This window comes from Phocoena sinus, chromosome 3 (genome assembly GCF_008692025.1).
Source record: "Phocoena sinus isolate mPhoSin1 chromosome 3, mPhoSin1.pri, whole genome shotgun sequence".
Classification (NCBI taxonomy): domain Eukaryota; kingdom Metazoa; phylum Chordata; class Mammalia; order Artiodactyla; family Phocoenidae; genus Phocoena; species Phocoena sinus.
In genome coordinates this window covers 121,234,674-121,253,155 of record NC_045765.1, presented here as the reverse complement: position 1 = coordinate 121,253,155, position 18,482 = coordinate 121,234,674, and the positions used below count along the sequence as shown (strand labels likewise).

At 32.1% G+C, this 18,482-nt stretch overlaps 1 protein-coding gene across 5 annotated transcripts in view; it reads right to left on the bottom strand.

The window, feature by feature from the left end:
- Positions 1–18,482, bottom strand: part of CENPK (centromere protein K) — a 332,401-nt gene that overhangs the window by 287,509 nt on the left and 26,410 nt on the right. For 3 of the 5 annotated variants that reach the window (XM_032629021.1, XM_032629022.1, XM_032629023.1), the window contains 5 exons: positions 13,057–13,139; positions 12,863–12,961; positions 12,403–12,529; positions 8,445–8,498; positions 4,940–5,829 (listed from right to left, as the gene is read on the bottom strand). In XM_032629021.1, coding sequence (XP_032484912.1) covers positions 5,671–5,829; positions 8,445–8,498; positions 12,403–12,529; positions 12,863–12,961; positions 13,057–13,139 — 522 coding nt within the window. In that variant the 3' untranslated portion in view covers positions 4,940–5,670. Of the gene's footprint in view, positions 1–4,939; positions 5,830–8,444; positions 8,499–12,402; positions 12,530–12,862; positions 12,962–13,056; positions 13,140–18,482 lie in introns of those variants that run through there. The other 2 variants (XM_032629024.1, XR_004349429.1) reach the window with 2 other exon arrangements.

Sequence of the window (18,482 nt, the reverse complement as noted above, 5' to 3'; positions counted from 1 at the left end):
GACTGTTTACGCCCCATCCTCCTCCTAGATTAACTTTTCTTCTTATAGAAGTATGTCTGCTAACAGTTCTTTCAGGGAGAGTATGTTGTGGGAAAGGTTTTTAGTTTTTATTTGTCAGAAAATTTGTCTTCATTCTTGAATAGTAGTTTAGCTGGTTATGGAATTTTAGGCTGATGGTCTTTCTTTTCCCTCAGCACCAACATTTATTTTTGCAGGTGAACAATATAATTGCTATTTCCATCTTGGTAAACTATCTTTTCTCTTTAGTATCTTTGAAAATTCTTTCTTCTTGATATTCTACAGCTTCACTAAACCGTTTGATGGTGTGGTTTATCCTACACAGTATTCAGTATGCATGTTTTTCTGAGGTGTTTGGCAGCTCTGCAGAAAAATTTTCAGCTATTATCTATTCAAATATTGCTTATCTATCATTCCTGCTATTCTTTTCATCAGGAACTTCTATGTTGGTGAAGTGCCTCAATTTGTTCTCTATCCCTTTTGTCTGCGCTTCATAATTTTTTTCTCTTTATTTTTCTGGATGAATTCTTCAAATTATGTTTCATTAATTCAGTCTTTATCCAGTCAAGAGTTTATCCTACTTGTAGAATTTGTATTTAAATTATTATATTTAATCAGATACGGGATTTATAGTTAATTCCTTTTCATAACCAACTGTTGTTTCATTTGTTCCTATTTTTGTGTTACAATGACTAGCCCTTTCTAAATGGAAGAAATTTATTTCTTCCAGCAACCTCAAAATACACATTTTAAAGTCTTTGTCAGACTGTTCCATAAAATTAATTTCAGCGAGAGTGAAAGTTCCATTTAATGGTTTGGTGGAATGTTGCTACCAGATAGAATGTCTTCAGTTTCAAGAAACATGAAAAACCTGTCTCAATTGATTAAACCAGAAGGAAATTTTATTATCTTATAAATCATGCTCCCCAGTATGGCAGCTCTAGGGTCAATTAATTCCCCAGTTCAATAACATTACGATTTGCTCTTCTTTGAGACTCTGCCATACTAAATATGCCAGATTTGTCCATGGCAGCTCTCCTAATGATTACAGAATGGCTAAAGAGTTCCAGATGTTTCATGCAGACCAAATAACATTCACCAGAACAAGAGAAGCCATCTCTTCCTGAGAATTTTTTTAATCAGTAAGAAAATTCTTTCCCCAAATTCCTTAGTTCCCATATACCCCCTTTCCCCTTGCCTATAGTTTCCACTATCATTAACATCTTGTATTTGTGTTACACTTGTTACAACCGATGACCTAATACCAATACATTATTATTAACTAAAGTCCATAGTTTACATTAAGATTCATTCTTTGTATTGTAGTTCTATGGATTTTGACAAATGCATAATGTTATGTATCCACCATTACAGTATCATAAAGAATAGTTTCACTGTCCTAAAAATCCCCTGTACTCCACCTATTCATCCCACCCTTCCCTGCCCTCCTTCCTACAAATCCTCCAAAACCACAACCTCTGGCAACCACTGATTTTTTAACTGTCTCCATACTTTTGTCTTTTCAAGAATATCATACAGCTGGAATCATATAGTATGTAGCCTTTTCAGATTGGCTTCTTTCACTTAGGAATATGTATTAATGTTTCCTCTGTTTTTTCGTGGCTTGATAGCTCATTTCTTTTCATGTCTGAATAAACCATTATATGGATGTCCTATGATTTGTCCATTCACTTATTGAAGAACATCTGGATTGCTTCCAATTTTTGGCAATTATGAAAAAGGCTGCTATACACTTTGGTGTGCAGGATTTTGTGTGAACATAAGTTTTCAACTCATTTGGGTAAATACCAAGAAGCACAATTTGTGGGTTGTAGAGTAACAGTATGCTTAGAATATACTTTTTTTTCCAAAGTGACTGTATCATTTTGCATTCCCACCAGCAATCAATGAGAGTTCCTGTTGCTCCACATTCTTCTCAGCATTTGATGTTGTTAATGTTCTGAGTTTTGGTCATTTTGATAGGTGTGTAGTGGCATCTCACTTTTGTTTAATTTGCATTTCCCTGATGACACACAATGTGGAGATCTTTTCACCTGCTTATTTGCCATCTGTTTATCTTGTTTGGTGAGGTGTCAATTTAGTCATTTTCCCCTCTTTTTAATTGGGATGTTTGTTGTCTCATTGTTGAGTTTTAAGAGTTCTTTGTATATTTTGGTGAGTTCTGTGTTATCTTTTTAGATATGTGTTTTGCACATTTTCTCCCAATCTGTGGCTTATTTTTTTCATTCTACCAGTGTCTTTAACAGAGCATAATGTTTTAATTTTAATAAAATCCAACTTACCAATTTTTTTCTTTCATGGATTGTCCTTTGGTATTTTATCTAAAAAGTCTTCACCAAACTCAAGGTCAGACTAGATTTTCTCTTATGTTATTTTCTAGAAGTTTTATAGTTGTGCATTTTACATTTAGGTCTATGATCCATTTTTAGTTAATTTTTGTTAAAGGTATAATGTCAGTATTATCAGTGACCAGTTTTTCTTTCTTTTTTTGCAAGTGCATGTACAGTTGTTCTACCACCATTTGTTGAAAAAGACTAAGCTTTCTCCATTGGGTTGCTTGCCTTTCCTCTTTGTCAAAGATCAGCTGACCATATTTGTATGGGTCTACTTCTGAGCTCTCTATTCTGTTCCAGTGATCTATTGTCTGATTTTTCAGCAATTTCACAGTATCGGTTACTATAGCTTTATAGTGAGTCTTAAGGTTGCTGTCAGTCCTTCCACTTTGTTCTTCTTCAATATTACGGCAGCTATTCTGGGTCTTTTGTCCTTCCATATAAATTTAGAATCAATTTGTTGATTTCCACAAAGTAACTTGCTGGCATTTTGATTGGGATTACATTAGACCTATAAATCAATTTGGAAAAGAATTGAGACTTTTAACAATATGGAGTTTCACTACCCATAAACATGGAATATGTTTCCATTTATTTAGATCTTCTTTGATTTCTTTTATAACTTCGGTAGGTTTCCTCATATAAGTCTCGTACATATTTTTGATGTTAACGTAATAATGTTTCAAATTTCAGGTATATAGGTAACAAATGACTTTACTATGCTAACTTTGTATCCTGCAACCTTGCTGTAATTGGTCTTTATTTAGTTCCAAGAGATTTTTTATTGGTTCTTGGGATGTTTTTTTGTCTTGCTGCATTAGGTGGAACTTCCAGTACAATGCTGACTAGCACTGGTGAGAGGAGACATTCTTGCCTTCTTCCTGATCTTAGAGGGAAAGCATCTAGTTTCCCACAATTAAGTATGTTAGCTGTAAGTTCTCTGAATTTTTTTTTTAAAGAATAAGTAATAATGCATCAGATTGTAGATGTTCTTTATCAAGCTAAGGAAGTTCCTTTCTATTCCTAGCTTGCTGAGAGTTTTCATCATGAATGTGTTATCTGATTTTGTCATATAGCTTTTTTGTAATCTATTGGTATGGTCATATGATTTTTCTATTTTAGTCTGATGATATGTTGGATTTCATTAATTGATCTTTGAATGCTGAACCAGTTTTGGCTATTTGGAATAAATACCACTTGGCTGTTATGCATAATTTTTTGTACTACATTGTTGAATTTGATTATTTTGTTGAGGATGTTTGTACCTATGTTCATGAAAGGTATCTGTTTGTAGTTTTCCTTTCTTGCAATGCCTTTGTCTGGTTTTGGTATTAGGGTAATGTAATGTTTTTGTCTGGTTTTGGTATTAGGGTAATGTAATATTTTTGTCTGGTTTTGGTATTAGGATAATGCTGGCCTCATAGAATGAATTAGTTTCTATTTTTTGGAACACAGAATTGTCATCACTTTCTTCTTGAATGCACCAGTGAAACCATTGGGCCTGATGTCTTCTGTTTTGAAAGCTTATTAATTATTGATTCAATTTCTTTAATATATAGGCTATGCAAAGTGGCTATTTTTCCTTGTGTGAGTTTTAGTAGATTGTGTCTTTAACAGAATTGGTCCATTTCATCTAAGTTATAACATCTGTGGGCACAGAGTTATTCAAAATATTCTTTTATTACCCTCAATGTTCCTGGGATCTGTAGTGATGGCCCCCACATATAGGTTCTCAGAACTTGAAACATTTTCTCCAGCATACTCAAAGCCACAAAAAAAAAACCTTCAAGGGTTGTAAGCTTAGATGGAGTACAAATCAAGACTAATTCTGCTATAATTTACATTGTTTATGATTGAGATGAAAAGTGGGCAAAAAAATCATGCTATGTTAAAAGGCTGGGTTAACAAATTAAAAAGTAGGATGCAATCATCACAGTTTTCTTTAAAACTTTACACAAGATGCTAAAGAGATTCAAACCAATAGATGTATGTGAAATCAAGACTTGCCAAATAAATCATCAAGTTGTTTATTGCCTTTATCTATTTCTTACTGTAATTTGCAACACAGAGAAGTTCACAGACAACAGTATTATCTGCTCTTGTCAGACAGAATTATTGTCAGACTTATACTGCTAGCACCATTTTTCCTTTCTCCAGTAACTCTGAGGAATAATAAGTTGCTCAATCCTTTGACTCCCAACTAGAGTATTCTAGGAAGGTACTTTTGTATGTCATCTTCCCATAAAAGAACTTACACATTTTCTAAAATATAACAGTATTTGTATTTTCTATAAATGGAACATGGTATACTTGGAATAGTTTTTGCCTACTTTAAAAAAGATGAAGTATTTAAGGTAAACAAGAAACTTGGATACTATAATACAGTAGAAAGCATTTTCAAAAATAAAAGTATATACTAAGTCATCTTAGAAAACTAATGATACAAAAAGTATTTGGAATTCTCTAGTTTAGCTTATATGTAGTTCTATAATATCATCATTTATCTACCTATGAAAAAGTCTATTTAGTTTATTAAAATATCATGCCACATCCCCAAAAAAGCTAGTTTTTAAATGAGAATTTTATTTACAGGAAAGTCACAGAGGATTAACAAAATTTTATGAACACAGTATTGTTAGTAATAATTAACAGAATCAAGAATGATTTAATATATATCATCACTTGTAATATAATACACATTAAAATATAGTTTTCATGCTACCTTTATCCGTTAGTTTTTTTAACATTCCAATTTTTAACAAATCTAGAAATATGGCATTATACATGAAACAGATTTACTAAATGCTTTTAAATTATGCTTCCTTCTACATTAAGATACTAAGTCAATTTTTAAACCTCCTGCAAATTAAATGGCCTTTCCATTACAATTTGTAAATTTAAAGGATGTAAGCACCAAATGGAAATCAAATGCATAAAAGAAACTGTCATAAATTTTAAAAGAAAAATATTACATTATCAATATCATAAATTAACAACGAATTTTCCAAAGAATATTGCAGAAGTAAGGTATATTTAAAGTTTTGTAATAATTAAGTCTAGAATATTTTTCACTTGCATTCTTGTCCACCCAGTTGAAAATACCAAAGCAATGACTGACTGCGAAAGGACCATTTTTAAATGAATAGTGGATGGCAGCATGAGTCATGTTAAGCACAAAAGGAAGATGGACATGTGCTTTGATTTGCAAATAATGTTCCTTATCCAAGTAATTCTCAGTGTTTCCATTATCCTTGAATGACAAGATACTTTAAGTACGTGTGAAAAAAAGACCATCTTTTTACTGATGGAAGGCTTCTAATCTTATTCGGGTTGGATCTTCTGGATGTCTCAAGGCAATTCCATTACGCAGGAGCAGCTCAATATAAGGTGGCCAAAAAGAATCACTAATTTTGACATATGGGTCATGTGGAACATCAAATAATCTATTTAAAAGAATCTAGAAAAAAAAAATCATTCAAAATATACCTTACTTGGAAAAAAATTGATACAGCTATAATAAAACATTAATGAAGTTTCTTACCAAAGAATGTTAATGTCTTTTCTCTTTGAGTAATTGTTTATATCATAATTTCTATGTATTAACTTAAATAGTTGATTTTCTTTTTTTAAAAAACAAATATTAGTGAATGGAAATAGCTTTAAAATGAATCTTTGCACCTTAACTTTTAAAATTCCTAAAAACTAGTTAAAAGGCACTTACAATTCTCTCACTTCTCTTAGGATTAATAATTTGCTTATGTTACAAGATTGGTTATCACCATTTCTTAAAAGTAAAAAACTTAAATACTCAAAAAGCTCAAAAACAGCATACATATCTTAATATTTGGGGGAAAGAGAAACCACCAATGCTACTCTTCCCCCAAAAAACACCTATTCATCTGATAAATCTTTGAAACAACAATTCTATCATCATCATTTCCTTCAAATTATCTTAAATATCTTTGATTTCTTCACTAAGGATATTGAGGGGTTCCAACCACAAATTGGGACGTTTTGAGTATCTGCAGTAAATTATATAAGACTAACATTTCCCAAACTACATTCCATGGAATTGGTCTCCCTAAGGATGCTCTTAGTGTGGAGAAACAGGGTTCTATGGTTATATAAGCTGGAGAAAGACTGCCAATGTGCACTCAGAATCACCTGTATATCCCAGATCCACTGGCATTAAAAAAGTTTTTTTAAGAAACACACATTTAAAATTCTTCAAACACTAATGTTTTATGAAACATACTGAAAAATGCTAAATATGTATCAATTATTACTCTACCTCCTTAGCTCCCACACAGTGCCTTCATAAATTACAAAACCAGAATCGAGAAGGGTTAAAAGATTCCTCAAGGGGCACATAATTAGTAATAGATCATGGATTAGACTCCATATCTCTGAATTGCCAAGCCAAAGCTTTAAATATATTATATTAAGAAACACAGAAAAGGAAAAATACAATTTATACAAATATAAAGTACCATAGAAATAAAATTAAAACTGTAAAGCTCTCATCTCAATCACATTTCATAATAATATCAACATTTTAATTCTTTTTTTTTTTTAACATCTCAATTCTTGAAATAATTTCATCTGCCATTAACTTTAGCCATTTCTTTTTTTTTTTTTAGCTGCAACATGTGGCTTGTGGGATCTCAGTTCCTCAACCAGGGATTGAATGTGGGCCGTGGCGGTGAAAGCTCGGAATCATAACCACCAGGCCACCAGGGAACTCCCTAACTTTAGCTACTTCAGAACCACATCCTGGAGAAAAAAGCTCTTGGTCTCATTTCTTTTAGGTATGATAATAAAATAATTAAATATTATTCCCATTTTAGAGCAACTGCTTATTTTAGTATAATTTAAAAATTTTATTTTCATTTCTAACTTCAGTTATATTAATCAAACTTCTAATAGATGCCAGAAATAATTAAATGCTAAAAATTCTACTTTAACATGAACATGTATATTGGTTTATTCTTCACTGAACTGCAGTTTAAATTCTGTTTATATTTATTATTGATAATACAAGCCTTGGAGACAAAAATAGTTTCTAAATCTAAGTTTTACATGGTATCTCATAGTGCACTATTCAAAAATTGCACATGTATTTCCCAGTTAATAACTGTCAATATTTGCCACATATATAACAACTTTTATTAAAAAAAAGTCAAGTCATCCATGAGAAACAGTAGTTTCAGTATAAACTGGACTAAATAGGAATATGTTAAAAAATTCAAATCATAATCTAAAAAATAATTGTATTTTGCTTTCCAAAGTAATAATATTCTATATTAAGATATCCTGAGGCACCAAAACCATTTAGCTAGATACATAGAGACTTTAGCATCCAATGCAGAAAATTACAATGTGAAACAAGTTTTCTGAAATCACTTTATTCTAAACTTACCAATGACTTTTAAAAGTCACATTAATTGTTAAATAGCTCTTCATAGACTACCTTCCTCTCCACCCAATCTGCAATAGGTCATCATATAAAGATTTAAGTATTTAATATAGTTGGTAATTTGGCTGAAATTCAAAAACTTCTTTTTTTTAAAGGTCAGAGATATTTGTAAATAAAATAAAAAGCAAATGTCAGGCAGAAAAAGGTGTAATGAGTCCTTACATTATGAAAAAAGAAGCTGATGTTATTTAAGGAAAATCTGTGAATGAAGTTCTGCAACTTCGTGGAAAGAATCCTTAAACTCAATTGTGTATTTTAGATAGAATACAGACTGGCCAACTAAAGATTACATCAATGTAACAGCATAGGCTTTTACTGTGTAGATACTAAAAAACATCATAAAATTTTTCTTAAAGTAATAATCGGGAACACAATTAAGAGTAAGACTTCAGCTTCATCTTCTTCTAAAAAATAATATTTTCTTACTACATAGAAACTAATTTTATACTAAGATAAATTAATATATATAATAAAGTTTGGTGTATACCTTAAGAACTAAAGCAGCATTTTTTTCTTTTTCAAGCCTATGTATAATTGTTCACAAATCACTAGTGAAGAGATACCTTCAAGACAAAACAACTACACAAAACACTTACCTCTAACATTTCATGCAGTGTTATCAGCTGTGCAGTTGATTCTTGAATGTTTTTCTTTGAGAGAAGTGTGAATAACAAAGAATTAACATTTCAATTCTAATGGCAGAATATTACACTGTATTTATTACAAAATTTCAAAAATTAATATCCCTCAATTGCAGTGGTACAAGATATACTAAAACCAAACATTTATAATGAGATGATTTAAAAAGCATTCTGAAAGAAAACAACTTGCTGTACTAAACAGTAAGGTTCATAAAAATAGTTGAAACAACCTCTTAGACAGGGAAATCTTTTGCAATTACTAGAAGATACAATTCAGAGTATCCACCTATCTATCTACCTATCTCTAAATATGGAGATAAATTATAAATTTATATAAATGGATAAATTATATTACATATATTCATATAAATGAAAATCTAATGTCTGAACCTTCCCTATCAAAATATCCCAAACAAATGACATTCCAGACTGTATTGATACAGCTTTGGGACAGGAAACTTGCTTCCCAGGGAGGTTTGTTCATCTTTCTATAGTTCTTGACAGTTCCTAATATTAACTCAACTCACTAGTTCTTTTTTTCTTGGAATGACAGAGAATAAATCTCATTCCAATTCCACCCTAGAGTTCTCAAATATCTGAAGACAGCTATTATGAGCTCCCTGCCTTCTCCATATTAATCATTATGAGTTTCTTCAATTATTTCTCATAGACTTGCAGCCTCTCAATAGCATCGTTGTTCTCTAAATGTGTTCTAATTTACCTTTTTAAAAAAATCCAGTCTCCACAATGATATAGCTGTGATTAGAAAACCAAAGATGAAATGGAAGACTCACTTCCATACGTGTAGAAGCTGGAATTCTATTCAATAAGTTTAAGATTGCATTAGCTTTTGGACATCTATTCTGCCCTGCTGACCTCTATCTGAGAACACTATCATCTAAAGTGCCAAAAGTTTCCTTCATTGTATATAGCTAAGATATGTCTCCTTCGTTCTTCAATGTTTTAAACTCAAGAAAGATATTCTATGTACCTCCACTAAATATTGTCCTATTTTATTTGGACCGTCCTATTTTATCTTGGCCAGTTAAAAAATACAGTTCTAATTCTGTCATCCAATAAGTTTACTATCTAGTCCTCTCTCAATTTCATATCATTTGTAAACTTTGATGACTATGTCCTCTACCTCTTTATCCAAATTACTGTTAAAAATGTTCCATAGGATAAGGTTCTAAGGGAAATCTTCTAGGATAATACTAAAGCTAATCAGCAGCTTTTGAGTTCAGACATTCAATTAACTACAAGGTCTCCTACTATTGTGACATCTAGTACCTTCCTGACAATAATCAAAGATTAGCAATGGAGTCCTCCTAAGGTTTTATAGAAATACAAATATATTAAAGAAACAAGCAGCAAGGCACAGATTAAAATATAAAGGTTTGAGATAATCAAAGAAAATGCAGAAGAAAAATATAATGAAAGAAAACAAAAAAAAAAGTTTCAACATAAGGATATGATAAACAATGTAAAATATAATAAAATAAAATTGCCATGAAATGCAATGTGACCTAAATCTGCCCCTGGAAACAATGCATCATCTTCAAAGCAAAACTGATATTGAATGATCAACATTGTGACATATCCCTGTTAAGTTACTGAAGTTCAGAGATAAAGAATCCTTCAGGCAAATAGTCAGAAGCAGCAAGACATCTACAGGCTGGCCTCAGACCTCTCCACAGCACATTCAATCTGAGAAGAATGGAGAAACCCCTTACCAAGTCTTGTGACTTCTAAAATCTCTGCCTAAGATAAGCATTTAAGTATACAGCAAAATATGTTCAGCATTTAAGAATTCAAAAAATAAAACACCCAGGAATTCTTCTTGAACAAATTACTTGTCAAACAAACCCATCATACCAAACAATGGATTAAACTTAAAAACTCAAAAATGAATGGTAAAAGATGATAAGGATTGAATCCAACATAATGTACAATAAAGACTAAATGTATACATGAATGATGGTATCAGAACAGAATATAAATGCAATGAAACTACCAAAGTTAAAATAAATAACACAATTCATTTATTTTAAATAAAACTGATGGCACCTTGATCTTGGAATTTGGCCTCCAAAACTATGACAAAATAAATTTATTTTGTTTAAGCCACCTATTCTTTGGTATTTTGCTATGGCAGCTTGAGCCCACTGATACATCCATTATTATTGCTTGACAGAGAGAGAGAGAGAGAGAGAGAGAGAGAGAGGGAGAGAGAGTAACCTATCAGTTTGTAATATGTATCAACAGTTCATATACTTCATTTAAAAAAGTGAGCTTATCCAATATGACTGAATAAACTCATGGTGGCTTCTGGTAATCAATGCTTTCGTTTAGGAGTGTCTCAAACCTCTGGTTCTAATAGTGGAGAACCTTAATAGGTTAAAAAAAAAGTTGAAAAAAAGAGAGACTGGAATCAGAAAATAAATCATTAAGTTATTTTAAGATTATGATCATTAAGAGGTAAGGGATCATGAATTTACTGAAATCATTAACAGAAGGCCGTTAACAATTTCACAAATGACTAAGGGGCATAAATAACAATGGATAGAATGGGAGAAATTGTCCATAACAAATGAAAGCCTACTGATAATTACAAAGAAGACAGGGAAGAATAAATAAACACAGATTATAAGAAAACAAACTTTTTTCTCCTTTTCCTAGTATGCTCACAGTCATTCAAGAAATATGAACTCAGAAGGTACTACAATAGGTATGCAAGACAGTACAGACACAAAGATGAATTAAACAAACCAAGGAGCTCACAGAGCGTGGTGGGTCAACAGAGAAAGAGAAATAAATGATTACTACAAAATCATGTAATAAATGCTAATAAAATGACACCAAAACTTCATTCAATGCATCACACAAAAGATGATGTTTGAGTTGCTTTAAGAAAGAATTTATTATTTTCACCAGATAGGAATTGTTTTGTAACCAGAGGGAATAGAATGTATAAGGCACAAAAAAGTGACAGGTCATTGCATATCTGCTGGAACTTTAGTACTATGGTTGAATGGACTCATGCAAGAGATGAATAAAGAATGGCTGAAAAGGAGGCTAAAGAGATAGACAAAGTCCAGAATATAAATTCATTCCTCTAAGGAGTTTATAGACTTCATCCCAGAGGGAGGCATCAAAAGTTTTATGTTGAAAAATGATTTAAATATGTATATTTTAAAATACATGATTAAATAAATTGTTAAATATGTATATTTTTAGAAAGATTGTTCTGGTCCCAGTTTCAATGCCTATTCCACTTCTACAAGTTCTATTTATTTATACCTATACTATTTTTAAAAAAGGAATTAAAGTGCTTGTTCCCAACCTTCTGTCACTCAATGAAATATTTGCTTTTGTGAAAAAGGTTTATTCCATCATAACTGTTATTAAAATAGTCAATAACTTACCTTAACTACAGCTACCTTCTGATTTTAAAAGTTACATGTGTTTATCATAGAAAATTTGAAAAACAATGAAAACAAAAACAAATCTTACCTACAATCTTAGCCCCAGGCATAAGCACTATTACATTCTTTGGTACAAATTAGACTCACACAATTTAATCATCTGTGTTTTATCTTCTAACAATCAATAATTTGTGAGATTTCATAAACTCTTTTGATAGTGTTCAATACACTTTTAAAAGCTGCATTTTTCCATCAATATGAATACAATGTAAAAAAATGTATTTAATCTTATTTTATTACATAACTAGGTTGCTTCTAATTTTTCATTATTATAATGTGATGATGGAATATTTCTGTGCATGTACCTATTTGTGTATGTCTTTGAAGTGTATATTTAACATAAAAATTTATCAGAAAATTTACCTGTGAACCTATCTAAAACAATTTCATATGTGAATATCTACATGAATGTCTTCTCTAAAACTTACCTTTTTCTTTTTAACATTTCTATCAGGCAGAGGAAAATGGTCTTCTAGAAATTCACCCAAGGTAACCAAGAGTTTCTCCTTATATTCTTTTATATCACGCATTTTCGTTGTCAGCTCATTAAAGATTCTAAAAGATTTATTTAAATTTAAGAGAATTAATTTGCTGATAAAATACTTAAGTATATATAACTGGTTACTCATAAAATTAATCAAAAACTTTTTTCAAACTTCATTGCTCAAAATAACTAGCTTTATGAGATAAACAGTCTCTATTTAACATGTAGGAAAACTAAAAGTCAAATTATTCATAAAAGATTAGGTAACTTAACAATTGGCAAAAGTCAGGGTAAGACTCACAATTTCTGGTAAAATTTACCTTCTTTTCATCTATGTATTTCATATAACATAAAAAAGGAAATAATTTTTCCTATTATGAAAACCTAGAACACAAAATCAATACCTTGATTCAGAAAATGTCACAACCTGCTGTTTCAAATCATTGTGTAGTACATTAAGAGATTCCAATATCTGTTGCTGTTCATCCAACCATTTTTGCTCCCTTTAAACATGGAAAAACAAAACAGTATTCAAATAAAACATTAATGCCAATTCAATATATATCAATGATTAGTAGTAATTATAATACAAATATACCTTTCTAAGTCTTCCTTTAACTTTTCATTCTTTGACTGAATAGTAGATAGTACCAATTCAAGATCATGCCTCAATTTTTGGAACTAGAACAAAATAATTAAAATTAATTGCTTAGTCTTTACTCCTGTAAATAGTGATATTTCTGAATGAGAGTGAAATTTACATACTAGGATATATATTCAGAAATCAACAGCAAAAAAAAGCCTAGTAAAAAATCTTTGAAAGGGAAATTATACAGCAGGTACTAAGTTCTTTGTAATATTTCATTGTTAAATTAAAAAATATAAGGGGTTTTGAGCAATAATTTCTAATTTCATATTGAAAGGCAATTTAATGGTGAATTTTCAGTAACCAGGCAGATTAGGTCTCTTTTCTAAGGAGACTATACAAAACAGACACAAATGAATATCACTCACTCAACAAATATTTATTGATCAGTTGTTGACCACCAGGCATTGATGAAGGAGTCAGGGATGCAAAGATGAACAGAACAAAGAGGCGAATCCAAACAAAGAAACAAACTTGTAACTCCAGAGAGGGATAAATACCATAAAGTAAAAGTAGGTCAAAACGAGAGTATAGAAATGAGGAGCAGGGATGGCTCTTTTAGGTAGGTAGTATGATATGGAAAGACCTTTCTGATCAGGTTAACTAACAGTTTAGCAACAGAGAAAGACAGCAAAAGATAAGTCATGTCACCATCTAGCAAAAGAATGTTCTAGGCAAAGGGAATTTTAAGTACAAAGGCCCTGAGGCAGAAGTATGAGGTATCTGAGGAACATATAAGAAGACTGTGTGGCTATAGGGGATTACAATAAGCTAAACTTTTTCTAGTATCCTTTTGTTTCTAGAACACATTAGCTAGCATTCCATTCTCCTGATATTAAGCGTTTCCATTAGCTTCTTATAATTCTAAATCTGTAATAATATAAAATTGTATATTATAAACCCTAGAGCAACCATGAAAAAAAATGAAGAGATATACCTAATAAGCTAATAATGTAAATAAAATGCATTTATTTTGAAAAATACACAATTAATCCAAGAAAGTGGGAAGGGAGGAGAATAGGAACAGAGAAAATGTAGGACAAATACGAAAGAAAAATCAAATATGTACATTTTAATGCAACTATAATGATATTACATTAAATATGATCCAATAATGGAATTAAGTTAAATTAATAATCAAGTTATTTGTAGTGAGGTGGATGCACCTAGAGTCTGTCACACAGAGTGAAGTAAGTCAGAAAGAGAAAAACTAATACCGTATGCTAACGCATATATATAGAATCTAGAAAAATGATGAACCTAGTGGTAGGGCAGGAATAAAGATGCAGACATTGAGAATGGACTTGAGGACACAGAGGGAAAGGGGAAGCTGGGATGTAGTGAGAGAGTTGCATTGACACACATACACTCCAAATGTAAAATGGATGGCTGGTGGGAAGCTGCTGCATAGCACAGGGAGATCAGCTTGGTGCTCTTTGACCACCTAGAGGGGTGGGATAGAGAGGGTGGAAGGGAGGCTCAAGAGGGAGGGAATATGGGGATATGTGTGTGCATACAACTGATTCACTTTGTTGTAAGGCAGAAACTAACAAATACAACATTGTGAAGCAATTATACTCCAATAAAGATGTATGAAAAACAAAAAGAGCTAGGTAACTTGCCTGAGGTTTCACAAATAAAAAGTGTCAGAGCCCATACTTAAAAAAAAAGAAAAGAAAAAGAAATAGTTCAGTATATAAACTGCAATTCACTATAATAACTGTACCAATAAAACTTTTAAAAAGTTCAAAATAAAGAATCAATCATAGAAAGGTACCTGGAAAAATGTGCAAATATTTGGATACTAAAAACACACTTCTAAATAATCCATGGGTCAAAGATGCAATCAGCAGGAAAATAAGAAATTACTATGAACTGTCTGAAAATGAAAAGGTTAAATTTTCTGGAATAAAGCAAAAGAAGTACTCAGATAAAAATTTACACCACTGAAAGCCTGTATTAGAAAAAAGAAAGCTCTCAAATTAATGACCTCAGCTTCCACCACAAGAAACTAGAAAAAGAGCAAATAAAACCAAAGGTAAGCTGAAGAAAATATAATGGTAAAAGTTTTAAATCAATGAAATAGAAAAACAAAAAGAAAAATAGGGAAAAATCAAAGAAACCCAAAGCTAATTCTTTGAGAAGATCAATAAAATTACCCAGACTAATTAAAGGAGAAAAAAAGAACACAAATTACCAACATCAGGAATAAGAGAGGGGGCGCTGCTACAAACATTAAAATAGTAATGGGGGAATACTAAGAACAATTTTCTGTCAATAAATTTGACAAACTAGATGAGACAAACTCTTTCAAAGTCACAAACTACCAAGGTTCATTCAGAGAAAGATAACCTGACTAGCCATAAGGAAACTGAATATAACATTTTCCCACCAAAAAATTTCTAACCTCAGACAACTTCACCTATAAATTCTAAGAAACATTTAAAGAATAAATAATACTGATTCCATACAAGCTCTTTTGAAGAGAGAATACTTCTGAAATCATTCTATGAGCTTAGTATTACCCTGATACCAAAGCCTGAAAAAGATGTCACCAAAAAAGAAAATCACAGACCAATATCTCTCAAAAACATAGACACAAAACTCTTAATAAAATTTTAGCAAATTAAATCAATAAATAAAAAAGATTAGTACATTATAGCAATGTGGGGTTTATCTTAGGAATCAAGTTAATAGTTGAAATCAGTGAATTTAGAAATAAGTGACAAAGAATAAAGACACAGACCTACTAGAGAACGGACTTGAGGATATGGGGAGGGGGAAGGGTGAGCTGTGACAAAGCGAGAGAGAGGCATGGGCATATATACACTACCAAACGTAAGGTAGATAGCTAGTGGGAAGCAGCCGCATAGCACAGGGAGATCAGCTCGGTGCTTTGTGAGCACCTAGAGGGGTGGGATAGGGACGGTGGAAGGGAGGGAAACGCAAGAGGCAAGAGATATGGGAATATATGTATATGTACAACTGATTCACTTTGTTATAAAGCAGAAACATACCATTGTAAAGCAATTATACCCCAATAAAGATGTCAAAAAAAAAAAAAAGAATGACATAGCCCAAGGACACGACATAAACTGACTACAGTAGTCCCCTACGTATGAACCTTCAAGTTGCAAACTTTCAGATGAGAACATGCGTTCCATCAATGTCAGGCATGAGTGAAAGTGCAGCTTGCCCTCCGTCTCCTATTGCTAATGATCCTTCAGCTCTACCATCTCCTGCCTCCTCTCCCTCCTCCAGTCAGTAACTCTTCTTGCCTGTTCACTCGATGTCAGCCCCTGTATGCCAGATGTTGTACTGTACTACTGTACTTTTCAAGGTACTGTACTGTAAGATTAAAAATGTTTTCTTTAAAAAGAAAAAGAAATAAGTGACAAAATTCAATATTAATTCATGATTTGAGAAATTCTTCATAAATTCTAATAAAAGGTAATTTTCTCAACTTTATTAATGGCATCTATGAAAAACCTACTGCTAACATCACACTTAATGGTCAAAGAGTGAATGCTATCCACTAAGATCAGGAACAAGGCAAAAATGTTCATTTTCCCCACTTTTATTCAATACATTACTAAATATTCTAGGACAGTACAATAAGCCAAGAAAAAGAGATAAAAAGCATCCAGATGGAAAGAAATAAGTAAAACTGCCTTTGTTCTCAGATGACATGACTAGCTATGTAGAAAATCTTACAGAGGACTTCCCTGGTGTTCCAGTGGTGAAGACTCTGTGCTCCCAACACAGGGGTCCTGGGTTTGATCCCTGGTCTAGATCCCACATGTATGCTGCAACTAAGAGTTTGCCTGCCACAACTAAAGACCCCATGCAGCCAAATAAATTAAAAAATTAATAAATACATTAATTAATTAAATATAAAAGAAAATTCTACAAAAAAGCTACTAGAATAAAGGAGTTTATCATGCTCACTAGATACAAGATTGACATATAAACATTAATTGTATTTGAATGTACCAGCAATAAATAAATGGAAATTGAAATTTTAAAAAAGAATACCATTTTAATAGCACCAAAAATATGAAATGCTAAAGGGATGAATCTGACAAACATATACAAGACCTGCACACATCTTTTTTCTTTTTTTTTTTGCGCGCACCTTGCGGCACGCAGAATCTTAGTTCCCCGACCAGGGATCGAACCTGTGCCCCCTGCAGTGGAAGTGCAGAGTCTTAACCACTGGAATGACAGGGAAGTCCCTCATGACCTGCACACTTCTATCACAATTTATAAAGTCTTTTTTTGAATCATGAATTAATATGGAATTTTGTCACTTAATTCTTTCTGAATTTACTGAAATGATAAAATGCTTTTTTTCTTTTTTAGTCTGTTGATATAGTGAATTACAAAACATTGGTGAGATAAATTTTGTAAATAACAAATAAACGGAGGCCTAAATAAATGCAGAGACCATATAGTGCTCATGGATCTGGACTGAGACTCAATATGTCTCTTCTCCTCAATTTGAACTATAGATTCAGGGCAATCTCAGTCAAAATTCCAGTAAGCTTCTTTATGGGATAGAATGACAAGCCAACTCTAATTTATATGAAAATATGAAACAATTTTGGTAAAAAACAAAGTTAGAGAACTCATACTACTTAATTTCAAGACATTACAAAGCTTCAGTAAACAAACCAACACAGTATTGGCCTAAAGACAGAAATACAGAACAAAGGAAAAGATATATCCACCACATAGGATGGAGAACAAATGGAGAGTCGAGAAATAGATCCACACATATATGATCAATTAATTTTCAACACATATGCAAAGGAAATTCAAAAGAAAAAGATAGTTTATTCAACAATTTGTGCTAGAATAATTAGTATCCACGTGAAAGAAAAAACAACCTTTATCAATAACTCATTCCACATGCAAACGTTATTCTAAAATGGATCATAGATCTAAATGTGAAACCTAAAATATTAAAATTTCTAAAAAAAAAAATGAAAGAAACTTTTTGTGACCTTAAGTTGGGCAAGTATTTCTTATATTTGAGTACAAACCTTAAAACAGGGGTCCCCAATCCCTGGGCTGCGGAGAGGAACTGCACAGCAGGAGGTGAGCGGTGGGTGAGCAAGTGAAGCTTCCTTCCCTGCCACTCTCCATTGCTCCCCAATGCTCACATTACCATCCCACCCCCAACCCCGGTCTGTGGAAAAATTGTCTTCCACGAAACTGGTCCCTGGTGCCAAAAAGGTTGCGGACTGCTGCCTTAAAATAAAACTTGATAAAGTAGAGTTAATCAAATTAGGAAGATATTATTTTATTAAATTCTCTTTGTTCCCTGAATTGCCTCTATATTCTTAAGATTCATCTTTGTAAATTGTTTTGGGTTT